At 44.4% G+C, this 17,904-nt stretch overlaps 1 protein-coding gene across 15 annotated transcripts in view; it reads left to right on the top strand.

The window, feature by feature from the left end:
• The window catches only part of LOC105488365 (A-kinase anchoring protein 13), a 356,595-nt gene extending 339,511 nt beyond the window's left edge, over positions 1-17,084 (top strand). For 14 of the 15 annotated variants that reach the window (XM_011752355.3, XM_071100751.1, XM_011752360.3 and 11 more), the window contains 10 exons: positions 394-575; positions 709-791; positions 4,070-4,264; positions 6,707-6,868; positions 7,310-7,380; positions 7,846-7,890; positions 11,666-11,716; positions 12,460-12,909; positions 14,854-15,187; positions 16,281-17,084. In XM_011752355.3, coding sequence (XP_011750657.2) covers positions 394-575; positions 709-791; positions 4,070-4,264; positions 6,707-6,868; positions 7,310-7,380; positions 7,846-7,890; positions 11,666-11,716; positions 12,460-12,909; positions 14,854-15,187; positions 16,281-16,330 — 1,623 coding nt within the window. In that variant the 3' untranslated portion in view covers positions 16,331-17,084. The remainder of the gene's footprint in view (positions 1-393; positions 576-708; positions 792-4,069; positions 4,265-6,706; positions 6,869-7,309; positions 7,381-7,845; positions 7,891-11,665; positions 11,717-12,459; positions 12,910-14,853; positions 15,188-16,280) is intronic. The other variant, XM_071100744.1, reaches the window with a different exon arrangement.
• The last annotated feature ends 820 nt before the right edge of the window (positions 17,085-17,904 follow it).

Raw genomic sequence — 17,904 nt, 5'->3', positions numbered from 1 at the left:
TTACTCTGTTTCATCACAGTCTTCTTTTAGTGTCTTGGACATCTGACTATTTGACCTATGAAGAAACCTGTCACTGGAGTATTTCTCACATGTGAGCCCATAAATGATGCTCATGTATAATATTGCTGACTGGATTCTTTGGGGAACCTGGAAAGATTCATCATGTAGAAAACATGACTGGAACCTTTAGAGCCATAAATTACTATTTCCCTTTTGAAAAATCTTTGTTAAAATCTGAATGAAATGAGATATTTCTCTTTATCCTAAAGCAGCCATTGTTTTTCAAACTGTGTGCTTTTTTAACAGCATCTAGTCTTACCTTAGATTTAAGCTGTCCTTAAGAGTTAGAATATTGTATATGTATCTTTTATTTGCCCTCTTCCCTTTTTCCAGGACCAGAAGTCAACAGTGATCTCTTTAAAGAAACTGATTGTGAGAGAAGTGGCACACGAGGAGAGAGGTTTATTCCTGATCAGCATGGGGATGAAAGATCCAGAGATGGTAGAAGTCCATGCCAGCTCCAAAGAGGAACGAAACAGCTGGATTCAGATCATTCAGGACACAATCAACACCCTGTAAGTTAACCACCAGGCCCCACCCTTCCCAGCCCTCCTGATGTCTCTGTGTGTTTTCATAATAGGCTGTACTGTGACCAGAGTAATCGACATCTTAGGAACTTTTTGTTCTGTCTTGTTTGGGTTGTATTAGGAACAGAGATGAAGATGAAGGAATTCCTAGTGAGAATGAGGAAGAAAAGAAAATGTTGGACACCAAAGCCCGAGAATTAAAAGGTGAGGCATTGGGAGTGGTCCAAGCCCCTTGTCTGGAATGTCTGCAGTTGCAGAAGACTGCTGGTGGATTTTAGAGGATGGGTTTGCCCTCAGTTCTAAAGCTGCCCCAGAAGGCACTTGAAGGCAGTGAAACGAATAGCTGTTAACAAAAGAGAAACCAAGTCCAGGCTGACATGGGTCCTGGTAAAGAATGACTGTAAGGATGTGTCCAATACTGGATCAAGAGAATATTGATTCTCTTAACTCAGGATCAGTGTTCTCAAACCTCATGACATTCTCTGTACTTTGTCACAGATGAATTTGCCAAAATTTGTAGTCACATCTAAAATTAAAACAAGGAGAGAATTTGGGGAAAAGAATTCTCCAGTTAATCTGATTTAATCCTCCCACCAGTCCCTAGCGTTATCACTTATCTGCAGTTCACAAATGAGTTGCGAGGTGAAGTTTTGGGAGAAGGGTATGTATCGATCTATGTTTGACCCCTGTTTATTGAGTGCTGACTGTTTTGTGTAGTCTTGTCAGTGTCCCTACAACACAGGCATTCTAATCCCCGTTGTGCAGATGAGACAGTCGAGGCCCACAAAGGACAAGCTACGCAGGGTTACACGTGTAGTTAATGGTTAAGCCAGAATTCTGTTCCCTGTCTTAGCAAAGCCTGGTGCTCTTTTCTCTTTGCCAGTGGCTTATCGAATGTTTCTAAGTAAAGACTATGCTTTGGGTCAAAATAAGGCTTAGAGTTAAATAAATGTAAGCATCTAAGGAGTTTGGTTAGGTCTTAAAGCCATACAAATGAAAGCATTGAGTCTCACTGAGGGGAAAATTAAAAATATGGACAGATTTAGACCAGAGCCAGAGTTACAGCAGATTTATTGGCCCATGATTAGGATGACAAGGATAAAAATCTTCCTTCTTTAAATTTTGTTAAGTACCTGGCTAGGCATACTGCTAGGTACAACAGATGCAAAGATTCCTTAAAAAGAGCCCTTTCCCTTGAGAAGCTCACACCCTAGCAGGGGAGACATACCTCAACGATGGGCCACACAGTGATTTATTAGACCACAGGCACGATTAACATATGTGGGATCTGCTCATCCTGCGTCTAGTAAGTCTCACAGAGAAGCTGGTGCATGAGCTACATCTGAAAAAAATTATCTCAGCACACAAGAGTAGTTATGTGCAAAGGTGAAAAAGGACTTGACATGTCTGCCAAGGAATGACAGGTTTGGTGTGTTTGGAGGGTCAGGGCTAAGGGATGGGAGCTTAAGCTGGAAAAGCACCAGGTATTAAAAAGGCAACAAGGGACTGATGTAATTTTTTAAAAAAAGGAAAAAAAAAGATTTTTTTTTTAAACATGTTGAAGTGGCTGGGCGCGGTGGCTCACGCCTGTAATCCCAGCACTCTGGGAGGCCGAGGCGGGCGGATCACAAGGTCAGGAGATCGAGACCACGGTGAAACCCTGTCTCTACTAAAAATACAAAAAATTAGCCGGGCGCGGTTGTGGGCGCCTGTAGTCCCAGCTACTCGGGAGGCTGAGGCAGGAGAATGGCGTGAACCCGGGAGACGGAGCTTGCAGTGAGCCGAGATCGCGCCACTGCGCTCCAGCCTGGGCGACAGAGCGAGACTCCGTCTCAAAAAAAAAAATAAATAAATAAAAATAAACATGTTGAAGCTAGTTAGAAGAGTTGCTTGAGGGAATGGGAAGCGACTGGGAGTAGAAAGACCATTTGGAAGACTGTTAGGATAGGTTAAGTGAAAATGAGCTGGAGAGGGAACAGATGTGAGTAGGAAATAAGGTCATTAAAATCTGGCCAGTTGGCCAGGCTTGGTGGCTCACGCCTGTAATCCCAGCACTTTGGGAGGCCGCAGTGGGCAGATCACAAGGGTCAGGAGTTGGAGACCAGCCTGACCAACGTGGCGAAACCCCATCTCTACTAAAAATACAAAAATTAGCCGGACGTGGTGGTGCGTGCCTGTAATCCCAGCTACTTTGGGAGGCTGAGGCAGGAGAATCGCTTGAACCCGGGTGGCAGAGGTTTCAGTGAGCCGAGATAGTGCCACTGCACTCCACCCTGGGTGACTGAGTGAGACTCTCAAAAAAAAAAAAGTCTGGTCAGTTGGTGGTGGGACAGAGTGAGGAGAAAGAATTTCTCACAGGTTTCCAAATCAGGTGACCTGGAAGATGAAGAGTTGTTGACTGAGAAAGAGATTCCACACTAAAGGGAGGAGGTGATGGGCTAGAGAAAAGATTGGTTTCTCACATGCTGAGAACAAAGCATCTCAGTAGAGGTGGCCACTTGGGCCCCATGGTCTGCTGCTAAGAAAGGGAGGACTTTTGATTTTTTTTTTTTTTTAATGAATTATCAGCATATAGAAGGTAATTGAAGCCATGGGGATGAATGAGATCCTCAAGAGGAAAGTGGGTAAGGTAAAGAAGACAGCTCAGACCAGGTGCAGTGGCTCACACCTGTAATCACAGCACTTTGGGAGGCCAAGGCAGGCAGATCACCTGAGGTTGGGAGTTTGAGACCAGCCTGGCCAACATGGTGAAACCCCATCTCTACTAAAAATACAGAATTAGCCAGGGGTGATGGCACATGCCTGTAATCTCAGCTCCTCAGGAGGCTGAGGCAGGAGAATCGCTTAATTGCTTGAACCCAGGAGGTGGAGGTTGCAGTGAGCCGAGAGTGTGCCATTGCACTCCAATCTGGGCAACAAGAGCGAAACTCTGTCTCAAAAAAAAAAAAGAAGAAGACAGCTCTCAGGATGGAGCTGAGACAGAAGCCAGGAGCCCAGATAAGAGATTCCATTGCAGATGGCAGATCAGTAAAGTGTCCTGAGAAAGAATGGTAGGAAGAGAACCAGTGTCCTAAGTTAAAGAAGGAAACATGTTTTAAAGGAGGAAGTAATCATCAATGCTGAAAAAAACAACCTAAAAGACCTCATTGGATTCAATCGTGAAGTTGAGCTGGGAAACCAGTTGCAGAGTGGACAGAAGCTAGAGAGTAGTGGGCTGAGAAGTAAACAGGGGACAAGGGAGTGGAAGCAAAGTGCAAACTTGTTATGTCACAATTTCCTCGCCAGAAAGATCCAGAATGGTTTTCCAGATAGAAATCACAGAACAGAAACAATATTGCTGTCATGATGAAAAAGAAAGGGCAGTGGGTGGGGTGTCCTGTCTTGTCACTTTCCATAAATTACCACAAGGTGGTGCTCATGTCTTAGTCATCTCGTAATACTAAACGCCAATCAAATCACAGATCATTTTCTCCATCCTGCAGAACAACTTCAACAGAAGGACCAACAAATCCTACTCTTGTTGGAAGAGAAGGAGATGATTTTCCGGGACATGGCTGAGTGCAGCACCCCCCTCCCAGAGGATTGCTCCCCGACACATAGCCCTAGAGTTCTCTTCCGCTCCAACACAGAAGACGCTCTCAAAGGAGGACCTTTAATGAAAAGTGCAATAAATGAGGGTAATTAACATTCAACATTGCCTCCCTTCATCTCCTCCCAGAGTGGTTTACACTCTAATATTATCTGCCAGTTTTTACTTTTTTACGTTAAAATAAAGCCGCACAAATGCAGAAAATTACCCAAAACAAATACTTCACTATAGTAAATAATCAGGTGAATATCCTTTTAACCACTACCCACATCAAGAAATTAAATGTGGCCAGACACCCTGAAGTGCCTTCGTCCACGTGCCCTGTCCCCATCATACCTCCCTCCTTTCAAAAGGAGCAGTTGTTCTGGCCTTTTTTTAAATTAATCATTTATGCCTTTTTTTTTTTTTTTTTTTTTTTTTTGGCAGGATCTTGCTGCTCTGTTTCCCAGGCTGGAGTGCAGTGGTACAATCTCAGCTCACTGCAGCCTCCCCATCCTGGGTTCAAGTGATTCTCCTGCCTCAGCCTTCCAAGTAGCTGGGACTACAGGTGTGCACCACCACACCCAGCTAATTTTTGTATTTTTCATAGAGACAGGGTTTCACCATGTTGGCCAAGCTGGTCTCAAACTCTTGACCTCAAGTGATCCACCCACCTTGGCCTCTCAAAGAACTGATATTATAGGCATGAGCCACCACGCCTGGCCGTTAATCACTTACTTATATATCTTTATGACTTAAGTGCCTACTCCTAAACATTATAGTTTAGTTTGCTTTTTTTTTTTTTTTTTTTTTTTTTGAGACGGAGTCTTGCTCTGTCACCCAGGCTGGAGTGTAGTGGCCGGATCTCAGCTCACTGCAAGCTTCGCCTCCCAGGTTTACGCCATTCTCCTGCCTCAGCCTCCCGAGTAGCTGGGACTACAAGCGCCCGCCACCTCGCCCAGCTAGTTTTTTTTTTTATTATTATTTTTTAGTAGAGAGGGGGATTCCACCGTGTTTTCCAGGATGGTCTCGATCTCCTGACCTCATGATCCACCCGTCTCGGCCTCTCAAGTGCTGGGATTATAGGCTTGAGCCACCGTGCCCGGCCTACTTTGCTTATGTTTTTTTGATATGCATCTTAAAATTCTTAATTTACAGTTCCCCTCACCATCTTTTTTTTCCCCCATATAATTTATCTTTGAACAATATGAGCTTTTTGACTTAGAGAGTTTCCCACAGTTTGGATTTTATTCATACAGTTCTGTCCTCTGTTTCCTTCAGATTTGCAGCTGGATTCTCAGAGGCTTAATTAATCACTCAGACTTGATCTCTTTGGTAAATTGTGCCCTTATAGTGTGTTCTTTCATTGAGAGGGCATAAATTTAGTTGTCTCTTTTTTCGTGACATATAAGAAAAGATAAAAGGATAAACGCTTGATTATTTTTCCCCTCTATTTATTTACCAGTTTTTAAGACCATGAACATCTTCTGAAAATGACCCATAGTTTTTATTATGGACTCATAAATTGAAGCATGTTTGATGGGGCCGGGCGCAGTGGCTCATTTCTATAATCCCAGCACTTTGGGAGGCCAAGGCGGGTGGTCAGGAGTTCAAGACCAGCCTGGCCCACATGGTGAAACCCCATCCCTACTAAAAATACAAAAATTAGCTGGGTGTGGTGACGTGCGCCTGTAGTCCCAGCTCCTCGGGAGGCTGAGGCAAGAATGTGTTTTGCTCACTTATTTTATGCACATGTCTTTCTGATGTGCTTTTATTATCTGTAGAGAAGTTAGACCCTGTGTTTTCTCCACCTGTGTTTTCCCTTTATATGAGATTTGACTTCAGTATTTTCTATTGCTCATTTTTATGTGAAATTAGTGTCTTAAGTTTACAGGTTCATATAGATTTTCTCACACCATAGGACTCGTCTATCATTTTTGTGTAGGTTTTCTTTTTTAACATGGCTTGTCTTATCAGATTTCCTGCTATTGGTTCCCTCCCTTATTCCACCTGGCCCTTCTTTTTCTTTATCTCTTTTTCTCCTGTTTAACTTTTATTCCATTTTCTCCACTTTCTTCTTTCTGTGAGCCATACCCTAGAAAAGAACCCTAGCGGGCCAGAGTTGAGATGCAAATTCTTAGACTACTCTAGCCCCTTGAACTCACTCCATATTAGCGAAGCCAGAAACCCTGACTGTTTTACTTGCTGTTCTCAAATCAGTCCATCTTACTTTCCAAGGAATATCTTCTGGCTGCTTTGGATATGATTCCAGAAGCCATGTAACTTCTAGTAAATTACTCTGCCTTCCCTGTACACTTTCAAATTTCCTAGCCTCTTGTATATAAAGTGGAAAGTCTCATCTCTAAATTTCTAGTAGAGTCCAACCAAAACACATACCCTGAGCTGAGACCCTTCTCTGAGCAAAGGAACTCACCCAGTCACTCTTTGGAAATTTCCAATCATGCTCTTTGTACATATCATGTATACTGTGAACTTGTTTTCTCCTCATTGAAAGATAAGATGTCAGCTTTGCATGTTTCCTTTATTCCAGTGGAGATCCTTCAGGGCTTGGTGAGTGGAAATCTGGGAGGCACACTTGGGCCAACTGTCAGCAGCCCCATTGAGCAAGAAGGTGCGGTCGGTCCTGTTTCCCTGCCCCGGAGAGCAGAAACCTTTGGAGGATTTGACAGCCATCAGATGAATGCTTCAAAAGGTAAACGATGCGAAGTCATGAGCTTTTATAGGCAATCCTTGACTGTCCCACACAACTCAAAATGATTTGTACTTTAGTAGCTACATTGTACTTTAGTAGCTACATCTCCGCTCCCATTCAATCAGTAAATTTCTTAGTGAGATCTTAAGACACTCAAGAGCCTGCCAATCAGACTCATATTCATTTTGAGTAACAAAAAAGATTTTCCTAAGATATCAGCTAAAAGAGTAATAATACATGTTCCTGCTTCCAGCTCTTCTGCATCCATAAAATTATTAGTAATCACTTAGCTGCCACCAAGCTGCTCCCTCTTTCTGGGGGCATCAGTAGGATTCAGAAATACTACCTCCCCAAGATACCTATATGATATTCTTTCCTTCGCTAATCTGTTTCACAACTTTAAAATTTAAAAAAAAAAAAAAAAACCTATTTTTTGTTTAGGAGGCGAGAAGGAAGAGGGAGATGATGGCCAAGATCTTAGGAGAACGGAATCAGATAGTGGCCTAAAAAAGGTATTTCTCTTTAAAATACACTATGAACCTCCTTGGCACTTTCCTCTGAATTCATAACCTTTGAAATTATTTCACTTTGATGTTGTTTTGGATGCCTGAATTGCTGCTTTTAATAAAATTATTTTCAGGGAAAATCACATTTTTAAAACAAACAGTACAGTTAAGAATTCCACATTATTGGCTGGTGGTCTCACTGGCTTAGGGTGGTGTGTTTACATTCATAAATCGACCATGGTCCTGGCAGGACCAGTTTCATTAGGAGGTTTGTTTCAGGTGCTCCAAACTGACCTGACCTTCTTACAAGGTGTCAGTGATAAATAGTTCAACGTTAAACCTTCAGTACCTTAGTGAGAGGCTGTGGTAGGAAAGAAAGAAAATGGAAAGCTATAGCCTAACAGAAACACACTGTATGTCATTTTTGCATCAAGATCTTCATTTTTTATATGTATGGTTTTTGTTTCATAGGGTGGAAACGCTAACCTGGTATTTATGCTTAAAAGAAACAGTGAGGTAAGGACATTATGAGCTATTTAAGAAAATATGTGTTTGTTACCATTGTCAAGTTAGGAATATTCTTTGTTCCTTTTTTTTCTTTTTGCTGTTACAAAGAGGCTAACTGCTGGCTGTCATCTGTACATGTAAACAATACAGTTGTCAGTTTCCTTGACCTTTCCCCTTTTTTTGGTCCTAGGGGCACCGTCTTGGAATTTTGCCACTTAGAGAATTGCCTGCTAAGATGGCCTTTGATTCTCTGTCCTTAAGGAAGCCTTTTGCTGCTTTTTTTTTTTTTTTTTTTTTTTTGAGATGGGGTCTCACTCTCCCTGTATCACCCAGCTCACTGCAACCTCTACCTCCCAGGCTCAGGCAATCCTCCAGAGTAGCTGGGACTATAGGCATGCGTGCCACCATGCCCGGCTAACTTTTGTATTTTTTGTAGAGACAGGGTTTTGCCGTGTTGCCCAGGCTGGTCTCAAACTCCTGGACACAAGCAATCCACCTGCCTCAGCCTCCCAAGGTGCTGGGATGACAGACATGAGCCACCTTACCCAGCACTTCCTGCTTTTAATCAGCTTTCTCTAAGTAGGGCCCGCAAAATCCCCGTGATGGTTTCCTTTGGTCTAAGCACACTGAGTAGAATTCATAGCAGCCTTTTCTATCACAAGCCTGATACTAAGAGCCACAGGTCTGGAACATGGGCATTTAACTTGTAATTTGACACAGTAATTTCTTATCCTTCAAGTACTCAAGTTATATCATCATCTTTTTTCGGGGGGGGAGACGGATCTTGCTCTGTTGTCCAGGCTGGAGTACAATGGTGCAATCTCGGCTCACTGCAACCTCCATCTCCCAGATTCAAGCGATTCTCCTGCCTCGGCCTCCCAAGTAGCTGGGATTACAGGCATACACCACCACACCTGACTAATTTTTTGTATTTTTAGTAGAGACGAGGTTTTGTCATGTTGGCTGGGCTGATCTTGAACTCCTGACCTCAGGCAGTCTGCCCACCTGGGCCTCCCAAAGTGCTGGGATTACAGGCCTGAGCCACCACGCCCAGCCATATCTTCTCTGAGTATTGCTTTAGACTTAATATGTGTCTTATCTGTGAAGCAGCCTTGGTGTCCTTCTGGAAGGATGCCCATCCCGCGTGCACCGCCCCCCTGACTCGTTGTGACATAATCTTCAGATTACTGCCATCTCCAAAATTAATTCTGAGTATTTGACTTTGTAAGCAGACTAGAAGCAGATACATGATAGTTGCTTTTTAGAGTATACTTCTCAAGCATTTTGATTGTGTTTCTTCTTTTTCTTGTGCTTGCTTTTAACGTACATTAAGTCTCCAAGGAACTTTATTTTGAAATTTTAAGGGGAATCTTTCCATTTTCCACCTAAAATACAGAAGGATATTGTTTTATATTTGTTGCCACAGAAGTCTAAATACAGTGGAGTCCTGAAGGAATCCTTCAGTGTGCTTATCTTTAAATGACAAACTTGAGCTTATGGAAGCTACTTGCTCTCTGGATCTGCTGCTTGAAAATTAGCTCACTGCAGCCTCCGCCTCCCAGGTTCAAGCAATTCTCCTGCCTCGGCCTCCAGAGTAGCTGGGACTACAGGCCCGCACTACCGCACCAGGCTGATTTTTTTGTATTTTTAGTCGAGACGGGGTTTCACCATGTTGCCCAGGCTGGTCTCGAACTCCTGACCTCAGTTTATCTGCCCGCCTCAGCCTCCCAAAGTGCTGGGGTTACAGGCATGAGTCATTGCTCCTGGCCTTGATTTTGCTTTATGGCAAAATTTCCCCCCTATATTTAGTTAGAAGAATCAGGGTAAGAAATAGTAGAAGACCCATTTGTTTTTCAGACATTCCAGTATGGATTAGACACTATAAATGCTTAGCTAGAGTCGGCAGGTTCTTCAGTTACTTCTCTCTGCTTATTAAGGATAAAATAAGGGGGGCCAGTCTTGGTGGCTCACTCCTGTAGTCCTAACACTTTGGGAGACCGAGGCGGGTGGATCCCTTGAAGTCAGGAGTTCAAGACTAGCCTGGCTAACATGGTGAAACCCTGTCTCTACTAAAAATACAAAAAATTAGCCAGGCGTGGTGATGGGCGCCTGTAATCCCAGCTACTCAGGAGGCTGAGGCAGGAGAATCACTTGAACCTGGGAGGCGGAGATTGCAGTGGGCCAAGATTGCACCACTGCACTCCTGCCTGGACGAGAGTGAAACTCCGTCTCCGTCTCAAAAAATAAAAATAAAGAAAATAAGGGGTAAAAAATTTTCTCAGAAGAGCTAAGCCTGGTAATTAAGATTTTTGTGTTTTGTTTTTAAATGACTTAAGTATTGTAAGAGGAATACATGTTCATGGTAGATAAGTAACATAAGTTACTTAATAATAAACATCCCACCACTGGAAAGTAGCTACTGTTAAATGTTTGGTGTTTATATTTCCAGCCTTCTACATAACATATCCGAGTTGTATATGTATGAATAGTATAAAAAGTTTTACATAATTTGTATCAATACTTCCTAGAGCTTCATATCTTGCTTTTTTTCCCTCTTAATATGCATTAAAAGCATTTCCCCAAGGCATATTTTTACAAAGCATGCTGTTGAACAGCTTCATATTATTGTGTACCATAATTTTCTTAATCCTTCTGATAGTTAACTGTTTTTCTACGTTTTGCTTTTAAAGCAGTGAGCTAAGAACATCTTTGTACATACATTGTTTCACAGCTCTCTGATTATTTCCCAGATATGCCAAAATGCTATTGAACGAAGGTTTTGCAGTGCTTGGCACTACCCATTAGACATACAAGTGCCCATTTTCATCTTTACCAACATTGAGTATTATTCTTACTAAGTTTTTGTTCGTTTGATAAGTTTGGGTCATTTATTTTATTTTGCATTTATTTGATTTCAAATAAGATTGAGTCATTTTTAATATGACATATAAATGCTATTGGCCATTTATATTTCTTCTGCAAATTAGCTGGTTTGTGTTCCTGGCCTATTTTTCTACTAGGGTATTTTTTTGTCATAATGTTCTATGAGAGCCTTTTTTAAATCAAAGATTTTTCCATTTGAATTTCTGTTAGTCCTTTGCCTTTTAATTTTAATTTTACATTTTTACATAGAAATTTTTGAAAAAATCATGTGGTTTCTTCCATTACTTCTGTGTTTGCAAAGCCTTCCCTGTTTTAAGATTAGAAAACCTTCTAGTTCCTTCCAGCTCTTTTTTTTTTTTCTTTTTGAAATAGGATCTCGCTGTCTTGCCCTGGCTGTACATAAATATGGTTTATTTTTCACCTTTGACATTTTCAGATATTTGAACCTTTTTTTTTTAATGTTAGCTAAGGTCTCAACTCAATTTTTTTCAGAAATATAGCCATTTTCTCAGAACAATTAATTGAATATTCTTTTCTTTCCATTGATTTGAAATGCTACTTACATGCTAAATTGTTATGAGAAGTTTCTGAAATTTCTGTTCTGTTGCACTGATGTATGCTGTTTTTATTCTAGTCATTTTAAGTATTGGAAGCTTTCTAATACATTTTAACTTGTGCTGATACTCCTCCTACACACAGGTCACTTTGGTCTTCTTTTGTTTTTCTTGGCTGCTGGTGCTCACTTACTTTCTGTGGTGCTTTCAATTTGAAAATATTTCATAAAGATACAAGCATTTAGTTGTATCTTAAAGAAGCCATCTTATCAGGTAAACATTAGTGTGATGGATTCTGAGATTCATAAAGCCCTGAAACAAATGTTTCCATTTTGTTCCTTTGGCAGCAGGTTGTCCAGAGCATTGTTCATCTCCACGAGCTCCTCAGCACTCTGCAGGTGCGTGCCTTCATCTTCCGTCCCTGCGTTTATTTGTCTAAAGAACAGCAGCTTGGGGCTGTTGTTGACTTGGATCTTTGAGGTTTGTAGGCTGTTTATGGGTAAATGGGGCCCTCAGTCTAGGGAAGACTGGCTCTCGTGGTGAGAAAGTTACAGAATGCTGTGGGTAGAGTATCATCGACCTTCCAGGACTAGAATTAGTGAAGAGCTGGTGTGCTGTAGGCATGGCTTGATAACCATGCTACAAATCACATAGCATGCTAACATGCACTTGGGAGATTATTTCACTTTAGAAAGCCTTAAGTATGATTATAAAAGTTTCTATATCCCATATCTCTGTACATTTGAATAGAGTGGACTTCCTAATACAGCTTCCGTTTCGGACTTCCCAGGAACATCCTCAAATTCTGCTCACTTCCTTTCTTGAAGATCTGCCCTATCTCATTCCTTTCTCCCACTTCCAACACACACACACACACAGTACCCCAGGTAATACCAGTGACCGCAAACAGCATGTGACCAGATATGACAAAAACCTGTGAGTTCGTGCACCTTTGAGGTTCTTGTGTGATAAATGCCTGCAATTATCCTGGAGCATTTTTATTAGATGGGCTTGAAAAATGAGGGGAGAGTTCTAGTCCATCATAGTGCCTGGTGCCCCCTGCTGTGGGGTCAGGAGGGATCCAGAAGTTGGCTGTCATCCTGGCCAGAGTTGCAGGGCTCTCCTCCGTGTGCCTCCTCAGGGTGTGGTGCTGCAGCAGGACAGCTACATTGAGGACCAGAAACTGGTGCTGAGCGAGAGGGCGCTCACTCGCACCTTGTCCCGTCCGAGCTCCCTCATTGAGCAGGAGAAGCAACGCAGCCTGGAGAAGCAGCGCCAGGACCTGGCCAACCTGCAGAAGCAGCAGGCCCAGTACCTCGAGGAGAAGCGCAGGCGTGAGCGCGAGTGGGAAGCTCGTGAGAGGGAGCTGCGGGAACGGGAGGCCCTTCTGGCCCAGCGCGAGGAGAAGGTGCAGCAGGGGCAGCAGGACCTGGAAAAGGAGCGGGAGGAGCTCCAGCAGAAGAAGGGCACATACCAGTATGACCTGGAGCGACTGCGTGCTGCCCAGAAACAGCTCGAGAGGGAACAGGAGCAGCTGCGCCGGGAGGCAGAGCGGCTCAGCCAGAGGCAGACAGAACGGGACCTGTGTCAGGTAATGGCACTCCCTGCCGAGAGCAACCTAACGATATTAATTAAGAACCCCTGTGTACTAAGCATAGTAAGAAAGTGAGCAGAAATATAGAGCCTGTTTTTGGCAAGATGCAGTGGCTCATGCCTGTGATCCCAGCACTTTAGGAGGCTGAGGTGAGAGGGTAGCTTGACCAGCCTGAGCAACAGAGGGAGACTGTCTCTACTAAAAAAAAAAAAAGTTTTTAAGAATCTTTGTAGCTGGACACAGTGGCTCACGCCTGTAATCCCAGCACCTTGGGAGGCCAAGGCAGGCGGATCTGTTGAGGTCAGGAGTTTGAGACCAGCCTGGTCAACATGGCAAAACCGCATCTCTACTAAAAATACAAAAATTAGCCGGGTGTGGTGGCAGACACCTATAATCGCAGCTACTTGGGAGTCTGAGGCATGAGAATCGGCTTGAACCTGGGAGGTGGGGATTGCAGTGAGCCGAGATCTCGCCACTGCACTCCAGCCTGAGCAACTCTGTCTCAAAAAAACAAAAAGAATCTTTGTTTTACCCTGAAAGAGAGGCAGAGGGAGAAAGTCTTTTTCTGCTTTTTGCATCTCTAGGAGACTGAAGAAGAGAATGGAAGTGCTGGGGCATTTTGGCCAGGCAGTAATGGATACTTAGAGTTGGCAACAGCTAGAGGAGCCTCCATGTATCTGAGAAAATGGCCATCAGCCATCCAGGATTTTAGGAGCAACCCCACTGCTCTGTGTCACATTAGAAGTCAGGCATGGCCCTGACCTGAAGGAACTTGTAGCTTAATGGGGAAGCACAGCAAGAATAAAAGCTCCCCCAGAACATGTGGTGCCTGTGGTCCTGAGGCAGCAGGAAATGGCTGTCAAGCCAGAGTTGCTGGAAGAACCCATGTGGCAGGATGGGTGGGAGGCAGTTACAGAGGGAAACGCCCATCCCAGCAACTAGGGGAGGCGGCCACTCCTCTTGTGAACAGATGATATTCTTGCTTGGGGATGTTGAGACAGCTGCACTCTGCATAGTTCCTGATTTGCCTCTCTACTGCTGATGAAACTTTTCTTTCTCTATAGCTGCTGCTTATATTGGAAAGCTTTTGGTAATTCAGCACACTCACTCCTGAGCTTATTTCAGTGATATTGCTTGGTTATTCCAAAATATGGATGCTTGTGGCAGATGGAGAGCCTGGGTGTACACAGATCTGCCTGTGTTTTGAAATGCATATCATGTTGCTGTTTGTTTGACTGATTGACCTTGGACCATGAAAGAAAATTATACTGACATCTTCCAGAGTAGGGGGCAGTTGTAGCTTTCGGCAGATGTTGCCAAATATATTGGGCAGGGGGGAGCAGCAAATGCTGTGTGTTGCTTTTTATGACATAAGGAGGGATTCCACCCCATCCCAATACAATCATCAGTGCTTTGACAAAGGAGGGTTCCCAGGCAGCTAAGAGAACCCAGATTAGATGATCCTCTTTATCTCTGGTTTAACCTTTGAGTAGGATTCTTGGTTGTAAGCTCGGCTTTTCCACTTACCCTCTAACCTGAACAGGTGTCTGTAATCTCTTTGCCCTAAAATACTTCCCTGCATCCCTGTGCAGAGCAGTCTTAAGCAGCTCTCCTTCTTTCTTCAGGAAATGGGAATTATTTTCTAAATCACCCCATCAAAGGTACTATCGGTTTTTTATGATGCCAGTGTTTGCGTATGTAGTAAAAGTATTAACAGTATTGAAGGCGGTATTTTTAACATGTTTATAGATACTACTTGGGGGAGGGCAGCTAATGAAACCTTTGAGCTCTATGCAATCCATAGAAGTGAGCTCTGTAGAGTTTACAGAGGTGGGTAAGTACCCAGCCAGCACACCCAGTTGAATTCAGCCAGGATTTATTGAGTAGGCATCAGGGATGCTGACAGCCTCCAAGTGAAACCCTTCTCTTGAATATGTACAGGTTTCCCATCCACACAGCAAGCTGATGAGGATCCCATCGTTCTTCCCCAGTCCTGAGGAGCCCCCCTCGCCATCTGCACCTTTGATAGCCAAATCAGGGTCATTGGACTCAGACCTTTCAGTGTCCCCAAAAAGGAACAGCATCTCTCGGACACACAAAGATAAGGGGCCTTTTCACATACTGAGTTCAACCAGCCAGACAAACAAAGGACCAGAAGGGCAGAGCCAGGCCCCTGTGTCCACCTCTGCCTCTACCCGCCTGTTTGGGTTAGCTAAGCCAAAGGAAAAGAAGGAGAAAAAAAAGAAGAACAAAACCAGCCGCTCTCAGCCTGGTGGTGAGTCACGCACACCTGCTCTCCCTGTGGCCATGGTGTCTGTGCATTCTGAGAGAGGGTAGATTTTAGTGGCATGGGGCAGGGTTGAAAAGGGTACAGTTCAGATGCTCAGAAGCCAAACCGCTATCCTTCTCACCAGCTCCGCTTACTAAGAGCGCTCATGCAACAAACATTAAGAACCCACTCTGTGTGGCACATGTGCAAAAGCAGAAAGCATAGGTTTCATTTTCAAGGCATTATCCAGTTGAGGAACTGCAGCTCACCTCTCAGTGAAGTAATTCAAGTCCTCCTTGCCTTTCTGGGCCTAGAGAAGTCATTGCTAACAGCTAGCATTTGGTGATTTAACTCTCAAATGGCTGTATGAAGTTGGCACTGCTAACCCCAAAGGAAGTGAGGAAACTGAAGCTCACGGAGGCTAACTAATGTGCCAGCGGCCACAGAGCCCGCGGTTGAATTCTACTAAATGCCTCCCCGTTCATGTGCCACTTTTCCCCCTGAATCCTTCTCTTTAGGATTGATCTCTCCTTTCTGTGGGGCAGGTTAAAGAAAAATGTACATTTTCCAGGCCTCTTCATAAATTCTAGTGCTTATTAAAAGTTAAAGGGAGCAGGCCGGGCGCGGTGGCTCAAGCCTGTAATCCCAGCACTTTGGGAGGCCGAGGCGGGCGGATCACAAGGTCAGGAGATCGAGACCACAGTGAAACCCCATCTCTACTAAAAATACAAAAAATTAGCCGGGCGCGGTGGCGGGCGCCTGTAGTCCCAGCTACTCAGGAGGCTGAGGCAGGAGAATGGCGGGAACCCGGGAGGCGGAGCTTGCAGTGAGCCGAGATCGCGCCACTGCACTCCAGCCTGGGCAACAGCGTGAGACTCCGTCTCAAAAAAAAAAAAAAAAAAAGTTAAAGGGAGCATTAGACAGTGAAGTAAGAACCTTATTAACCAAATTTGTTCAGAAACCCCAGTGTGCAGAGAGTCAATTGCCCATAAGCCCCCGTCACCTATTTGCATTACAGAAGACTTTGGTTTGGGGAGGAAGTTCAATGAAAGGAACAGTTTTTCTGAATTTTTTTCATTCTTGGTTTTCACATTTCCAGATGGTCCCACATCAGAAGTATCAGCAGAGGGTGAAGAGATCTTCTGCTGACCCTCTTCCTCTCTGCTGAGGCAGCTGCCTCCTGATCCTGGCCAGCTCACCTCTCCTGCTGTCCCCACGTGCACAAGTCTCTTACACTGGACACCCACTGCTCCTCAGCGTCCAGTCCTCCTGGGCGGCCCCAGGTCCTGGACAAGAAGGAACAGATGATCTTGAGTATCAGGGTGGGGAAGGAGGCCCAGACTCTGCTTCGGCCATGATTTGTGACTGCCCAGGACTCTCAGGTTGGGCTGGCCCTACTCAGGATTACACTGAAAGTAGTGGCCTCGTAAGTACAGGTGATGGTTTTGGACATGTCAGGAATTCCTAAAGGCTGAAAGAGTGTATCCAAGTAAGGTCTGAACCTCTGACTGCCTTTTATTTGGAGGAACACGAAACCAAACAGAAGATGTTTTGGACTTGATCTGTGTCCATACATGGGGACCTGTCTGCATATATACATGGGGAATGCTAGAAGAAGGCCCAGTCTGTACCAGATGTCTGGTCACCTTAGCTCAGCACAGGGGCAGTGCCTGGATGGACCCAGAGCTCCTGCATATCAGCACTTCACCCAGTAATCCTCAGAGACTGGTTTCCCTCTAAACCCATCCCGTGCACGTATCACCCATGTTTTGCATGTATTTCTCATTTCATTTTAGGGATGACAAACATTTGTGAAACCAGTGAGAGAAGGCTTGATGTGTATAAAAGACGTGATCTGCACCACCTCGATCTTGGTGTTTCAGGCACTAAAGCAACAAAACAACCCGTAGTATCTCATTTTGTCATCAAATCCAGAAGGAATACCCTGGTTTTCCGGGATGTTTACCCACATGTTTTGGGCACGGATAAAGTGAAGAGGCCACTCACCATTATCCCTGCAGGGTGACACTTTTGGTTGTTACTGACCACTCAGAAGTGGCTACGGCCTCCTGGCTGTGTTCCTGAGCCCCTGTCGTGCCTCTCCCAGACAGCAGCTGCCTGGCCCTTGCGGGTGAGGACACGCCCTATGGGCACACCACCACCAGGGGCCAGGCAGAAGCTGTGTTCTGAAGCTAGGAGAGCTGGCTGAGAGGTGGGTTCAGGCGAAGGGTGAAGCCGTGTGTGGCGGTTCCTGCCAGTGCGGGTCTGGAGAGGAGCTGGCCCAGAGGGCGTGGTTGTGAAAACGCCCTTCTTGTGTTAGGAGGCCTTGGCAAAATTGGATTTCTTCAAAAATGTATCTGAAGGTCTGTTGTTGAATTGTGCTCTGCCCCTGAAAGAGGGTACAGATGCTGCCTGCTGCTCGGCTTTGCTTTTGCTTTTCCCGCCGTGTTTTGATCTGTGTTCACTTGAGGCTTTCCCCAGCTGGTGTGTGCAGGACAGTTCATGGTAATGTTGCCCTCTGAGGCCCCGTACACCAGAAGGGAGGCCCTGGAAAATTTTGTGCTTCCGACGTGGCCTTCAGTTCTTGCTTTTTTGCCCCTCAGAAGCAAGGGGCTTTGAGCACACTTAAAAAAAGAAAAATCTGTAACTTGGTGCTTATTGATGAATTGCAAGCTGGCCTTGCAGATGGAGATATTTATCTTTCAGTTTATTTGAAAGAGGTC

This window comes from Macaca nemestrina, chromosome 7 (assembly GCF_043159975.1).
Source record: "Macaca nemestrina isolate mMacNem1 chromosome 7, mMacNem.hap1, whole genome shotgun sequence".
Taxonomy (NCBI): domain Eukaryota; kingdom Metazoa; phylum Chordata; class Mammalia; order Primates; family Cercopithecidae; genus Macaca; species Macaca nemestrina.
The sequence above is the reverse complement of the archived record's forward strand: the minus strand, read 5'-3'. Positions and strand labels throughout refer to the sequence as shown.